Here is a 17,079-nt window from a genome sequence, read left to right on the forward strand (position 1 = left end):
GCACAGACAGATAGATAGACAGATAGACACAGACAGACAGATAGATAGACAGATAAGATAGACATAGATAGATAGACAGACAGACAGACAGATAGACAGACAGACAGACAGACAGACAGAGACATAGACAGACAGACAGATAGATAGACAGAAAAACATACAGATAAAGAGAAAGACAGACAGAAAAAGACAGACAGACAGACAGACACAGACACAGACAGACAGACAGATAGACAGACAGACAGACACAGACAGACAGACAGACAGATAGACAGATAGATAGACAGACAGACAGACAGATAGACAGATAGATAGATAGATAGATAGATAGATAGATAGATAGATAGATAGATAGATAGATAGATATAGAGGCAGCCTGGTGGTGTCGCGCGCATCGTCTGTAATTTATAAGTCATTTTTAATATGGCATATATGAAAGTACCGTAGTATTACCATCAGATAGATAAATGAAATTATATATCTTAAAACAGCAAAATTCGTACACACGCATAAGATGTAGGCCTATACAAAACGTGCGCTTGCTTGCTCATTCTGCGTCGCGCGCATCATCACCAGCGTCGCTGGCACTGTGACTTTAAGAGCGATTTATATATATATATATATAAATAAATAATAGATTCGTCCGGGCCATTATAACAAACGGAAAATATAGTGTCAGAAAGCCGTGGGGTAACGTATAAAGGATCTGCGTTCTCGCTAAAAACGGCGTTTTTTCCCTTTCATCATGGTGAAGATTAGCTTTCAACCCATCACGGGACAAAAAGCCGAGAAAGAGGAGGGGGATGGAGATAAAACTCAAATATTCATACCGCATCCACACGTAAGTTTCGCTTCTTGTGTGCATCATGTGAAATGTCACGGAAAACTGCGGTTGAAACGAACCAAAACCCGGAAAGGAAAGAACATCCATGGCAAACCATTAATCGCGTCATTTGGTGGGCGATTATGATCTATTGATAATGCTCCATCAGCGCGTTTTTATGTATTTGTAGTTTTTCTGAAATACAGAAATATTGTTGCCCTTTGGTTTCATAACAAGAGGACATGGATGCTGCAGCACCTGCACCAATCACATCATATACCATGCATCATGTTCATCTCAACCATAGAATGTGCTCTGTATCTCCCTATGTGCTCAAAATGTGTGCATTATTCTGATATTTTAATAAAATTGCTCTTCTTTAAGCATTTAATTAAAGAACATCTTTGGTTAAACTAATATAAAATAGCTTAAAACATCTTGCCCTTCATTTTAAAATATATTAATTATAATGAATGCTTGGGTTGTTATTGTCAAAGCTTAAGGCCTTTATTCTTAAGAGTTTATAATGACAAGGAATGAAATTTGACAGTGCACCACAGGTTTATGTGTCTAAGCAACACACATATAGACACAAATCCAATAGAGACAAAATGGCAGATGGCTACGGTGAGGAGAAATGACTTCCGTGAGCTTTAGCTGTTTAATATCAGCGTGTATGTGTGGGTTTTGCTGTCTTTGGGGACCAAATTACCTCTTAACAATGAAAAAACAAGGTGAAGTGAGTAATTCATGGCCCACTAGCATCTCTAATTATTCCTTTTGTCAGAGAATGCATATTTCCCTGCTATAAAAAAAAAAGTAAAAATCATGTCAATTGGGTATGAGTATGCAGTATTCAAGAAACAAAGGCAGGGAATGTTGTCATAACGTTCTGGTGAAGTTTCCTTGAAGTTATAAACAAATCAGAGACAGAAAAGTTATAAACAAATCATTAATAGAATGCTTGTTCAAAGTTATCTGGTCTTTAATAGCATTCTCAAAACATTAGCACAGAAATGTTATTTATACATCGTTCATGGAACATTATACTGACATTACTGCTTACTACATGTTACTGTTGAAAAAACCAACATATGCTGGTTAGGTATGTTTTGATGCTGAGATGCTGGTTTAAGCTGGTCCTTTGCTGGTTTATGCTGGTTTAAGTATACTGAACATTAAAATGTAACATTACCATAAAACTGATAAAAATGGAACATTTACTGAATGTTTTCTATAACCTTTGTATTCAGTAATAATGTTTTCATAACTTAAAGGGAACAATATGGCAATGGGGGCAATATCTGGCTGACTTCCTGCATCCACAGAGATGCTAAATTGTGCAGTCGTTGGACACTTTGCTTTCCCATAAGGCCATGGGAGCTGAGGATCCAGAACTGAAAAATACAAAATGAGGAGAGAGAGAAAAAGATACAGACTTGACTTTAAACAAATAATGTTTTTGTTTTGTTTTGTAAAAATGCTTAGCATTTTTAAAATATTTCAAATCGATCTTGCATCTTAATGCAAAAACGATAAGCTGATAAGTCAAAGGGAAGTCACCATCATTATATCAAACCAAACGTTCTTGTGTGAGTTAAGAATGAGGCCAGATCAGGCCATGTGCTGTGCAGTTGGCAGATGGGTTGCAAGACTGGGGGCGCTATTAGTCATTGCCTATCGGCATCTCGCATCTAATAATTTCCCGCTGTAGTACGAGAGCGCTGATTAATCCATTCTTGGCTGCACGGCATACAAGTGAGTGTAGTGCCGATTGTAGCACGTCTCCCAGTGTGTGGGTGATCATACTGAAAGTGGCACGGCATATTGAGGACATGATGAATTCATTTCTGCTTTGTGTGCGTATGGGTGTGTGTGCGTTGGGTTTTGCCATCTTGGTAAGGAGCAAATGTCCCTGCAGAGATAGTACAACCTAAAATGACCTACTTTGTGGAGGCCTGTGGGAGGAGCTCATGATGAAAACAACTTCATAAAGGGGCTAAATGTCTTCATTCAAATTAGGGTGTAGTAGTATGCTAAGGGAAATAAAAATTTGTAAATGTCCCTAATATGATATAAAAATATATGTGTGTGTGTGTATTTGTAGGTGGACGAGGAGCTGGTCTTGCCTATCGGACGGAAACGCTCCTCTCTGAGTGGACTCTGCTGTCTGACAACTGCACTGATAGTCTTCACCTGCAGTTTGATATATGCTTCAATTTATATCTACCGCTACTACATCATTCCTCAGGTAGCACACAATTATATGAGTGGCATAAAACCCGAAACACACTGCACGATTTTTGGCTGTCCCAGACGAAAAATTGGCATCGTGAAACAATCGTGGCGATTTCTGTGATCGTGGCTCCAAATCAGTGGTCCTGTGTCGTACAGTGAGAAAGGTTCAAAGACGGCTGTTGTCACGGTCTTGCGAACAAAGATAGCCTACGATCATTTTCTGCCAGTGTCAGAAATACAGCATGATCATCGCACAGTGTCCTTGCTGCTACGACCCACGTTTGCTGACCAGCCCCCCCAAAAAACGCGACATGGTGCTAAAACATAAAACTGCTTACCTCAAGCTCTTATGCCTTCCTCTTTCGCCGCTTCCACTTTTTTAAGCACACATAAAAACTACAACTGCTAAAGTGTGATTCATCATGCTCTTTTTGTTTACCTCTAGCGCATGCTGATGACATTTTATTCTTGTATAGAAACGTGCGTCGTAGCATACAAGTCGATATGTGTCATCGTGCAGTCTACATGCATGTCGTACCCACGTTTATTAGATTCATGTCACACAGTGTGATCTGCATTGATCTTATAGGATGGCTAAAATCGCGCCGTGTGTAGAAGGCTTAACACTCACAATTATGATTAGTTAAGCTGAAGCCTCTGTTAGTACTGGTTTACTATTTTTGTCTCAGCAAGAGCTTCAATGTTTTGTTAATGGCTCGCTGCTGTGATTCATCTGCTATGTGATTTGTTTTTGAGTTGAGTGAATGATTCAGTGACTCGCTCATAAACTACTACTTTGTACTATTACTTTGTTTTCCCTTTTATTGACTGACAGCTCTCCTGTCCCCGTGTTGAGAAAAATTGGGATTAAGTGCACTGTGTAAACACGATGGTTACTGTAGTTCCAGAATAAGTGTGAACATGCATTTACTCAACTCACTTGCACAAAAACAGATTCAGTATGATTCAGATTTAGCCAACCAATGTCTTCGCTGCTGACCTTCGATTATCCAATTCAACCATAATAATAAGCAAAAATGACTTTAGATAAACGTGACATTTGTGTGTAGTGTTGAACTTTGTTCTCCTGCATCCTATTCTTCTGCAATCTAGAATGACAGCACAGCTGAAAGGTTTGTTTGAGCCGCATCCTCTACTGTACAGACGTGAATTTTGAATTTACATTTCCTTCAGCCGGCTTATTCATTTCCCTTTTGGCATGAAAGGGCCAAAAATAGAGCTTTTTTTTATATTGAAAACAAACAACCAAGCCCAACCCAGATGAGAAAAGGTAATGCAAAAGTAATGTAATGCATTTCTTCCCATAAAAAGTAACTGAGTAACATAATTAGTTACTTTTTAATGGAGGAACGCAATACTGTAATGCATTACTTTTAAAAGTAACTTTCCCCAACACTGCTCACGAGGACAACTCAATAGAAAATAACTATGTATTCTAACTATTATTTCGGGGTATACCGGTCTTTATCTTATCAGATTTTATTCAGACTGCAAACACAGGAAAAATATAACTTTTTTACAGTGAGACTGTAGATTAAGAGACACCCGCTAAAGCAGTGCATAGTGAAAAACTGAGTTCGTGATAGGATAGGATGAAAGTCGATGTTTTTTCCCGCTATTTTTAGCCCTATTTGAAAGTTATCTTATGTTCTTTCGTCAGGGCTTTTGGTTTAGGTGATGGTAAGAGCAAAACAGTATTATCATATAATTTAAAATCATGTATTGTATGTGATGGTTATTCAGGCTCCGGATCAGAGTCGGTTCCACTGCCGTGTCGTGTACGAGGATTCGGTGGCTGCTCCCCTGCGAGGGTCTCACGAGCTGGAGGAGAGCGTTGGGATCTACCTGAAGGAAAACTACGAGCAAATCAGCATACCTGTGCCCGACTTCAGCAACACAGACCCTGCTGATATCATTCATGATTTCAACAGGGTAACACACTTAGCTCTCGTTATATATACTAATATTAACACATCAACAGAGTATGTTTTCATGTGTTGCGTTTGGGTTTTTAGGGTCTGACGGCTTACCATGACATTGCCTTAGATAAGTGTTATGTCATCGAGCTCAACACCACTGTGGTCATGCCACCACGTAACCTCTGGGAACTGCTCATTAACGTCAAGGTACCTGTATTGTTTGTATATAAAGGCAGTTGAAATGTGAACTTTATTTATTTGATGATGTTGCCTTTCTATCTTTGTGTAGAAAGGGACTTACCTCCCCCAGACGTACATTGTCCAGGAAGAGATGGTCGTGTCTGGCCGTGTTAATAATATGCATCAGCTTGGCCGCTTTATTTACCGTCTGTGTAACGGTAAAGACACGTACAGGCTCCGCCGCCGCACCTCACGCCGTCGTAAGTTTACGTATTTTTGTCTTTTTCTTTAATGTGAATAGTAGTGATCAACTAATATGGATCAGCCAAAGGCTGTTTCCAATAGATAAAAATTACGTCATATTTAAAGGGGTCCTATTATGCTTTTTCACTTTTTCAACTTTAGTTAGTCTGTAATGTTGCTGTTTGAGCATAAAAAAGATCTGCAAAGTTACAAAGCTCAAAGTCCAATTCAAAAGGAGATATTTTATTTAATAGAAATCACTTTTCAAAAACGAATGGGACGAGACCTGGTTGAGCTGCAGTAGAGAAGGCAACGAGTGTTATCACTATGTCGGAGACATGCTAGCTTTCCCAAGGCAGACGAACTTAGAGTGGTTACAATCATCCAGGTTTAAATCGCACTCAAATTGATTTGATTTTGACGCAATATTTACACTGAAGCTCGCAGGCGGCTATGGTAAGGGGCGTGGCATTTTCCGACCAGGCACCGAGTGCTGCCAATCACAACACACACTGGCCCAGCTAACCAATCACAGCACATTTCGTATTTCAGAAGGCGGGCCTTCATTTGATACAGGAACTATTCGAGTCGTTCATGCCAGACTGGGGAGAGAGGTGTTGTAATAATGTAAAATATGTGAAAAAGAATATGTTTTTCGAACAACCTAGTATGAGAGCCTGTTCTAGTACACCCCCAAAACAAAATCAAGACTTTGTAAAAAAGCATAATAGGACCCCTTTAATAGGATAGTTCACCGAAAAATGAAATATTAAATAAAAAATATCTTATACGTTTTTTATCTCAGCAACAAGCAACAAGCCCAATTTGGCAATACAATATTATGCCATAATTAATTCTTCATCTTCTTGGTGGGAGGAAACTGTGCTCCTGTGTGGCTTTACAGCTGCTATGCAAATCTGATTGACGTCCCGCTTGATAGCTCATTCCAGCTAATTAGCGGAACAATTAAGTAACACCCACGGTATGGCTTCCTGTATTAAGCCATCTAATTCTCCCTGGTTTGCGAAGATCTTTTTGTGGGAATATAATATGATCATATCCATGACAACCATGAACTTTTGGGAAACTGAGACAATTTCATGGAGGCAGGCTATGAAATTATGATCCATGAATATTCAATTGCTAATTCCTATTTTATATCGTTTTTTACAATTCAGTATCCCATATTTTGTGTGTTTTACAGTCCTTGTACACTATATAGTAATCCATGCGCTAGACTGAAACAGAAACTGAATACATTATATTATTAGAGCACATTTTGCAAGAATTTCAGTCTTCTTTCTTCTTCAAAATTTGAATTCAGTCTGCTACTTAATGGTTCTTTGTAATTAGTTGTGAAATGTACTAGCAATTTCTTGTTTCTATTCAATTTCTGTTGTTTCTGTGTGCACTGTAGTAGTGTATATAAAAATATGAATTATTTTCTAATATGCAAGTGATTTATAGTGTCATTTTAGTACCATAACTAGAGATAATATTGTCGTTAATTATAATAACCCTGGTCATTTATAAAAAAAATTTGTTCACACTATTTTATATTTTTCCTGTTAGGTATCACCAAGCGTGATGCGCAGAACTGTCACCGAATCCGTCACTTTGAGAACACTTTCGTGGTGGAGACGGTGATTTGTGAGACTCCATAGGCTGTTTGTCTCTTTGCCCCGCCTATTTCTGATGAGATCACACCCTCTGGTCTTGGTAGCCACACCCCTTTGAAAATCACACTCTTTGCCTCTAATACTTCATGTCTTTACACCCCATTTCTCTCTTTTTGTACTTCTCTCTCTCTGTACCTAGTAATTCATTACAAATGTTCCCTTGACAATGTCTGAACAGTTTGTTTCTGCATATTTGCAATAATGAGCATTTTCAAATTGATGCATTTAAAAATGTAACGGTAGCATCGGAAGTCTTTAAATGAGAAGATTACACAGGCATTAAGCTGCACAATGCCTGCATGCTCGTACCTGCGTCGAACTGGCTGTTTGTGCTCCATCAAACTGCTCTTTGCTCTCTTATGTATTTGTGTGTTTTTAGATCTATTCTTGGATAGAGATGCACCGAAACTGGCCAAAAAGACCATAAAATGATGCGAAAAATATTATGAGAAAGCATTACTCTTAACATCCAATCTCTGAACTGCAAAAATAATTTGCTTAGTATTTTTGTCTTGTGTCCACTATTGGTTAAAAGCACATTATTATAAAGAGTTTGCTTGTGCTCAACACATTTGCAAAGGTAAAGAGTCTTTTGCACTGATTTGTGTGTTCTTAGGCACAATATTCACTTTTCTTTCGGTGCATCACTACTCATGAATATCCTAACTGATCGTAGTGCCGGTTAAAGCGCCTGATGAAAAATCGCTTCCATCATTACATTTATCACATGTGTTCGTTTACTACGTATCTCGATATCCACTTCAGTGCTTCTACAACATGCTTCCTGTGCCACTTCCTCTTTTCTTCTTTCTCTCTCTGCATGCTTTTCAAGACAACATATGCATTGTTTGAGTATTTTCTTATCATACGAGCGAAGCCTTAGGCCAGATTCATGCCCTGGACTAATGTATACAATCTCAAAAGCTCTTCGTGTTTATGTGTGTGTTGAAGTTAAAAACCTCGTTTAGTTGGGTGAAGCAAACATGTAAATAAACCAATAAGACCTAGCTATGCCACATCTTTTTTAGTCATTTCTGTTACGAAACACTGAGAGCATGGCCAAACCCAGGTTTTTTCTTTAACAAATGCAATTGCACAATACAAAAATGGCAGTTTATGTTGCATAACTGCTTGTTTTACACTCTCAGCAGGTTCTAGAAAAATATCCTGGTGGTAAACAGCAAACAGAACACACATCATTGCTGATTTTGACGTTAAATCAGCAGGGAAACTTCTGCAAAGCTCAGAAGAAGTCTGTATAGTATCAGACCTCTTGTACTCTTTGAAACTGTAAGAAAGGGGAAATGAAATACGTGTCACTAAAAAACGTTTTTCTCATGCATGACTTTGAAATTATCTTGCACCATCTTGTGCCCTTGTGTTTGATATGCCCATCCTCTCAGCTCAGTCTGAGGTTTCAGGTTAGATTGTTAGATCATGCATAAATCTGAGTCATAGTCATTTCTAGATGGGTGTCTGAGAGCAAATGATATAAATAATTCAATCAAATGGAGTAGTTCAATCAAAAACGAACATTCCAAACACACAACTTTCTAATGTGAAACAAGATTTTCTTTTTCCATGCAATGATGCAAAATGAGATCCAGAAATGACAAAAAAGCACTATAAAAATAGTCTTTTGAAGTCATGTGATAGCTTTACAGTATGTGAGAAGAAGCAAACTGAAAAATTATTCACTGTTAACTTTGAGTTAACACTGTGAGTGGAAAATTGAGTCAGTGAGTAGGTCGTTAAAAAAACAACTATTCATTCACAAATTGGACCTTTTTTTTTTAAAGCTTAACAGACATTGCTCACTATGAACTGTTATGGTATGAAAAAGAGCTTTGTGCAGGTTTGGAACTATGTGAAGGTGAGTAAATAACAAAATTAGTGGAAAATTGAGTCAGTGAGTAGGTCGTTAAAAAAACAACTATTAATTCACAAATTGGACCATTTTTTTTTTAAAGCTTAACAGACATTGCTCACTATAAACTGTTATGGTATGAAAAAGAGCTTTGTGCAGGTTTGGAACTATGTGAAGGTGAGTAAATAACAAAATTCTTTATTTTAAAGTGTCCTTGTTACACGTGACATGTATTATAATAACAATAAATTACGCATAATTTCATGCAAGTAACCCTAAACCAAACTCTAAACCTAACCATATAGTAAGTACATATAATTAATTAATATTACTCAGTACTTAAATGTAAAATTACACTGTAACAAGGGCACCTTAAAATAAAGTGTAACCCAAAATTCTTACGTTTTTTTTTTTATTATTATTTATTTAAAATAGTTTTTAATGTAAGTAAACTCTACAAAAATGCAGAGAGCAATATAATAACTAATACTTAAAGAAATAGTTCACCCAATAAAGAATACCCTTAGATGTAGATGAGTTTTGGAGAAAATAGACTGGAGTGGTGTGGATTATTGTGATGTTTTTATCAGCTGTTTGGACTCTCATTCTGACGGCACCCATTCACTGCAGAGGATCCATTGGTGAGCAACTGATGTAATGCTACATTTCTCCAAATCTGTTCTGATGAAGAAACAAACTCATCTACATCTTAGATGTAATTCTAAATACATTTTCATTTTTGGATGCACTATTCGTTTAAGATATTTGTTTCCGACCTTTGACCTTATCCATCCATGTAAAGATACTTTGAAGTTATTTTATAGCTGATGAAATATGCCACCAGACTGCTTCCAAACGGCATAGTTCCAATTCTGCTGTTTCATGCATCAGCAGTGTTCGTTTACAAAATCTAAACAGTTTATTGAACAAATTCTTAACAGCTAAGTCATGCTTAAGACTTCAAACATTTTTCATCAAACAGGTTTATTAGGATTATATAAGATTATTAGATTTGTGGCAGCTAGACAACAAAAACTATTTTGCATTAGTTTATCTAAAAATTTAATAAAATCTTCACTGCTGCTCATTATTTGAAAGGCATATTATATTGTATTTACTTTATTTAGTTACAGTATTTGTCACATGGTACACAGGAAGTCGGGGGGAGAAAAAGAAGGAAACATGACTCGATATGAAAATATGACACGTGCAAGGCAACCGATCAGACAGATTTACATTTGAATTAACCATAAATGTTGAAACATAAACCAAGTGTATACTTTTTAGTATATCAAAAATAGCTAAACCGACAACAATTAGTACACATGAGAAAAGACACTCGGATTCATGATTTCATGTTATTAAAAAACTCTTATGTTCATTATTGTGGTAAAGAAGTCAATTTTAAACGTTTTAGATGACAGAACAAAAAAGTGCTTTGAAATCATATACATCAACTATACAAAATAATCTGTCATCTGACAATAATGATGGCAGATTTAACGACAGGCAGATTGATCACAACACTGTATAAACCACTGCAACCATAACTGTATCTGTTTTATATGAAGAAACCACCTCAACTGTAAACATCTGTGATAGCAATGATGATGACAAAAAAAGGATATGTTAGTTTTCATCTAAAATATCTTCATGTTGTCCGAAGCCAACATTCCTATATTATATTTAAGCATCAGCATCCCCCAGATGACCTCAGAGACATTCATAATTAATTACTAATTTAGATGGAACCAGACACTGTGTAAATGTACATGTCTGTGGTTGTGACTGACATGCTTTGACAACAGATGCACATAGAAGCTCCTCTGAAGTGTTCTTAGGGCAAAATGTCACCAAAAATAACGCATTGAAAGAGAGAGGTTGTTTTTGCACTTTGGTAACACAGGAAGTGGAAAGAAGCATAGCTTCAATGTGATTCACTAGCCATCATTCTAAAAATAAATAAGCACATAAAACGAAAACATGTTTTATACATTATCAACAAAATATAAAATTTATTTTGGGCGATATTCTGATACACTGAGATAAGCCTAAATTTCAAGTACATACAAATGCAATTAAAGATGAATATGTATAATCAATATGTGACTTACCTAACAGGTTCAATATGCCACACTGCAAATTTTGAGATTCAAATGGGACATTTCAACAAAATAGGCTATATAACAACTTTGCCGTTTATCCTGCTCAGGAACATTTTAGTGGATGAATGAAATAAGTTCTCAAGTTCAAACAGCTGTTCTGGAAGATAAACCAAAGTAGTAGTTTGTCATATTAACCAAGGACATGTTCCACTAACATTTGATACTCATAAAGTGTCCAGATAAGTTTTGAACACTACCAATATTTACTTTGTCCAAAGTGTCCTAACACTTTCTATCATGCTGTATCGAGCGACATGCACTGTAAAAAAAATGCTGTCGTTTTTACAAAACAATTTAGGCAGCTGTGGTTGCCAGAATCATTTTGTAAAAAATACAGAAAAACTAAACACATTTACGGCCCAAAACGGTATACAAAATCTAAACAGTTTATTGAACAAATTCTTAACAGCTAAGTCATGCTTAAGACTTCAAACATTTTTCATCAAACAGGTTTATTAGGATTATATAAGATTATTAGATTTGTGGCAGCTAGACAACAAAAACTATTTTGCATTAGTTTATCTAAAAATTTAATAAAATCTTCACTGCTGCTCATTATTTGAAAGGCATATTATATTGTATTTACTTTATTTAGTTACAGTATTTGTCACATGGTACACAGGAAGTCGGGGGGGAGAAAAAGAAGGAAACATGACTCGATATGAAAATATGACACGTGCAAGGCAACCGATCAGACAGATTTACATTTGAATTAACCATAAATGTTGAAACATAAACCAAGTGTATACTTTTTAATATATCAAAAATAGCTAAACCGACAACAATTAGTACACATGAGAAAAGACACTCGGATTCATGATTTCATGTTATTAAAAAACTCTTATGTTCATTATTGTGGTAAAGAAGTCAATTTTAAACGTTTTAGATGACAGAACAAAAAAGTGCTTTGAAATCATATACATCAACTATACAAAATAATCTGTCATCTGACAATAATGATGGCAGATTTAACGACAGGCAGATTGATCACAACACTGTATAAACCACTGCAACCATAACTGTATCTGTTTTATATGAAGAAACCACCTCAACTGTAAACATCTGTGATAGCAATGATGATGACAAAAAAAGGATATGTTAGTTTTCATCTAAAATATCTTCATGTTGTCCGAAGCCAACATTCCTATATTATATTTAAGCATCAGCATCCCCCAGATGACCTCAGAGACATTCATAATTAATTACTAATTTAGATGGAACCAGACACTGTGTAAATGTACATGTCTGTGGTTGTGACTGACATGCTTTGACAACAGATGCACATAGAAGCTCCTCTGAAGTGTTCTTAGGGCAAAATGTCACCAAAAATAACGCATTGAAAGAGAGAGGTTGTTTTTGCACTTTGGTAACACAGGAAGTGGAAAGAAGCATAGCTTCAATGTGATTCACTAGCCATCATTCTAAAAATAAATAAGCACATAAAACGAAAACATGTTTTATACATTATCAACAAAATATAAAATTTATTTTGGGCGATATTCTGATACACTGAGATAAGCCTAAATTTCAAGTACATACAAATGCAATTAAAGATGAATATGTATAATCAATATGTGACTTACCTAACAGGTTCAATATGCCACACTGCAAATTTTGAGATTCAAATGGGACATTTCAACAAAATAGGCTATATAACAACTTTGCCGTTTATCCTGCTCAGGAACATTTTAGTGGATGAATGAAATAAGTTCTCAAGTTCAAACAGCTGTTCTGGAAGATAAACCAAAGTAGTAGTTTGTCATATTAACCAAGGACATGTTCCACTAACATTTGACACGTATTGTTTTACAGTGATGGTGATGGTGATGGTGAGGAGAACCCGTTTGCGTTCCATCGAGAAGTCGTGTTCGCTCTGCAAAACGTTCGTGATGTAAACAAAACAACGTCGGAGAAAAACTACAGGGGTGAATAACATTTTCCAAAAGTGTCCCAAATTGCCCGCAATTCACTCCAATTCAATACTTTTGCGAGCAAACGCACATTTTCCCTAAAAAGTTTTGCGAGCGAACGAAAAAACACTGTAATATAATTTCCCCTCCATCTTACATCCATCTCCATGTCCTATTGTGGGCTCCGTAGCAGGCTATTGTTCCTCCTAACTGTTCTCGGCTTGTCAAGACATTTGCATCGACCTGCTGACTTTTGCCCCCATTAAAAAAACGACAACAACTATTTAGATAGAAGTTATTGTTACAAAGTAAATACAAAATGCTTAGTGCGAATTTAAGCAGTTAAAAAAAATCTAGACCAAGTGATCACTTACTACTTTTTATTAAATGAACACATGTATATGTAACTGAAAGTGCATTCTGTCAACTTTTTTGAAGCATGCAATTCACAATTTACACTGTGCAACTGGGGGAAAGTATTTTTTACAAGTTTTTAGCTAAGAACACAAGTCTGTCAACTTTCTCTGGTTTAAGATAAGCTCTGTGGCATGAAACTATGTTCCCACAGGCACTAAAAACCCTCTCAGATGAGAAGCTAGTTGCTGGAACGCATAGGTATTTCTTATATATATACAGTGGGTACGGAAAGTATTCAGACACCCTTAGGATTTTTCACTCCTTTTTATATTGCAGCCATTTGCTAAAATCATTAAAGTAAATTTTTTTTCCTCATTAATGTACACACAGCACCCCATATTGACAGAAAAACACAGAATTGTTAATACCAAAGACTTATGCACTCTCTCTCTCTGTCCATATTATGAAAACTGGTAAAACAAAAATGAAAAATATTATAACAGTGATAGTAATTCCAAATTGCCATATCCAGTGCTTAATTTGAGCCGGATCCTATCCTGTTCCGGAAAATGTTAGATTTAGGATTTTTGCATTCCGGTATTTGTTTTTAAAGATCCGGCATTACCTGCGTGTATACGAGACAGAGAGATTGTGGGTTTATGTATTTGGAGCATGATTTGTAGATTATGTATTGGTCCTCAACATATTATTGACCAATCAGCTTTCTTAAATTCAAAATCGCTCTCGTTGATTGGTGCTACTGCTCAACCCACTCTTTTGTGAGCAGCGGAACGTTTGGAGAGAGTGTAATACCAGAAATAATACCAAATAAAGTTGCTAAATGCATCTGCTAAATGACTAAATGTAAATGTTTACTTTTATTTTTGCACACTCGCAATAAAAAGAACATTGCGAGGGGTGAGAACCAGAAAGGGTTTAAACCTAAACAAGATCTTCTCCGCATTGAGCTTCTATTTTTCTCTAATATTTTGAACGAAAAACAGAGCAGCGGCGCATCTCATGGTTTCAACTGGACATTAAAACGCAACAACAGCACTTACATCATCGTCATCACCGCATCTTGTGCACCACTGATAAGACTCCCTGGCGCACACCTAAAAATTTTTCTATTGCATTTTAATGCAAATTTTTGTTTTAAATTCAACTTAATATATATTTTTTATTCATCTCCTCAACGCAGGCAGGCGCAGCACTCATTTCAACATGTGTTCTTATGTCACAGCTTACTGGCTGATACACAGAGACATACAATAGGAACGGGATAAGAAAAGGGTAAACATTGGCAGTGTTTTTACAAGATGGAGGAATTTGATAGAATGTTTGGTTTCAGTCGATACAGCAAACTTGCACTGAGTTTTTCTCGACAGGTAAGCTAAAATGCTGTTCCATAAGCGTCAAAAAGTGAATCTACTTTCTCAATCAACCCATCTGCTTTCAAAACGCCAAAGTCAGACCATTCTGTTTTTGATTCAAAAGCATTTTCTGTACAAGGTGCATTTTTTGTGGACATGCTGATAATTCTTTAAAAACAAAAAACCACTAAGAAAGTGCACACGCAAAGTCTTAGTTTATTTTGTATAGCCTATTAAATTATTCTTTTATTTGTATTATGCATTTATTTATTTGATTTGGGATTAGTTAAAAAAAATTTTTTGACAAATTTCAATTTCACGGTACAAGATTTGCAGCATTTTGTGTGAGAAATAACAAAAGCACTCCTATACAACTTCACAACTTCTGAAAAAAAAAAAAATCCAGGGTTATATTTTCAATCCAAATGCTGGGTTGAGCTTATTGGGTCCTTTTTTATTTTTTATTGTTTGGGTAGTTTTTTGTTACCCCCGATTGCGCAGGTACATCACAGAGATGTCTATTTGATGTCTGCATTACATCTGCAAGATGTATTTCTTAGAGTGTGTGCTCATCTGCAATACTATCTATCATATCAAATAGACATTCAGAAAATATCTTTAGGATGTTTGTGATTTAGAATGTATATAAATCTGACACCGATGAAGCTTGTTGACGTACATGTGCTAACTGGGCCAGCTCCTGGGTCAAATGTAACAACCCAGTCTTTGGGTAGTTTATGTGTTACCCAGCTCCTGGGTCAGACACAACAACCCAATGCTTGCATAGTGTTCTAGTCTAGACCAGAAGTGGAAACATTCGAGTTGAAATGTCCCACTTCAAACCTCAGTGATTTCCAGTCAATCACACATCACATATTAAGCTCATGATATCGCCATGACACAACGAGTGCATTTCGTGTTGCGTGTCAATTATGATAAAATCAGAAAAAAAAGATGCTTTGCATAAAAAATTATTTTATTCAGAATATAAAGATTTTGGATGTTAAAATATGTCCTCAAAGCTGTTTACTGCTGAAGTTCTGAAGTTAGCAGTTCCGCACCGAACTGGTTTCCATCTCGGGCACCAGCGCTGTTACGGACGAAACAGGATAACAGAAACTGGCTGATTATGCTTGAATTACTTTAGTTTAATGCTCAATGTTTACTTCTAATGTTTGTTAAACAAGTTTAAATATAGGCAATATGTATGGCTACCGTATTAAAATACGCTATGCTGTAAATTATATAAATAAAGCAAAATAGTGGTTGTGTTGAGTATTTTACAAAAGTTTAGAGGATTTAAGTAAATCTGTAAACATTAATTAATGTATGAACTTGAGTAAAAATAAGCTAGTATTATAGTAAAAATGAATCGACCCATTAATGTGCTGGGTTAAATAACCCAATTTGCTGGGTCAAATTAACCCAAAATGTGTTGCGTCCATATTTACCCTGCCCTTGTTTTTAAGTGTTTTTAAGAGTGTTCATAATCTAAAAACAATTGATGATTTAAACAACTTCATGGTTTAAATAATACGTTTTAACGGAGAAGTTTTCAAAAAATTAAATAATGACTTTATAAATTAATAAAATACAAAATAAGCTTCACATTCTACACTCTAAAAAATGCTGCGTTAAATACAACCCAGTGCTGGGTAAAATAGGGACAAACCCAGCAATTGTGTTGTTTTGACCCAGCGGTTGGGTTACTACCCAGAAGGTTGGGTTAAACATTTAACCCAACCGCTGGGTCAAAACAACCCAATTGCTGGGTTTGTCCCTATTTTACCCAGCACTGGGTTGTATTTAACCCAGCATTTTTTAAAGTGTACTTTTAAATCCTCCCAAAAAATGGCCATTGTAATGCAAAGAAGCACAAACAAACATTCTGCCTAACATCTGCTTTTGTGTTCCAGGAATAATGTCATACAGGTTTGGAACAGGTGAGTAATCTGATGATGGAATTTTCATCTTTTTTTTCCCCCAGAGGAAGACTAGCAGGCCTTGTACTAAAACAAAACATGTGGGACACTCATTTGCAACATGGTAAAGTACTTCTATTGTGTAAAAAGGATGTTATTTATTGCTATTTACACTTGTGAAAACAGTATCTATACATTTGTAAAAGGTGAGAATGTACAAAGGTGCTGTAACTGGTTGGTGACATTTATAATAAAAGTTTGACATGAATTTCTAAAACTCTAAATATTCAATGTAAACTCTCAGAGACCTACAGGTCATATTTACATTAATACAAACACACACTAAAAATGAATCCAAAATCAGCCCATTCTGTCTAAATAT

The 17,079-nt window shown here is 36.1% G+C and overlaps 1 protein-coding gene across 1 annotated transcript; it reads left to right on the forward strand.

Moving 5' to 3' along the window:
- The first annotated feature begins 621 nt into the window (after window positions 1-621).
- On the forward strand, window positions 622-8,116 carry LOC107585732 (integral membrane protein 2C-like). The gene is made up of 6 exons (XM_016272882.1): window positions 622-841; window positions 2,931-3,074; window positions 4,826-5,014; window positions 5,098-5,208; window positions 5,291-5,441; window positions 6,997-8,116. The coding sequence occupies exons 1-6, from the start codon at window positions 746-748 to the stop codon at window positions 7,086-7,088; spliced, it is 783 nt and encodes a 260-aa protein (XP_016128368.1). The 5' UTR covers window positions 622-745; the 3' UTR covers window positions 7,089-8,116.
- Window positions 8,117-17,079: the final 8,963 nt, after the last annotated feature.

This window comes from Sinocyclocheilus grahami, unplaced genomic scaffold, assembly GCF_001515645.1.
Source record: "Sinocyclocheilus grahami isolate Dianchi unplaced genomic scaffold, SAMN03320097.WGS_v1.1 scaffold74.1, whole genome shotgun sequence".
Lineage (NCBI taxonomy): Eukaryota > Metazoa > Chordata > Actinopteri > Cypriniformes > Cyprinidae > Sinocyclocheilus > Sinocyclocheilus grahami.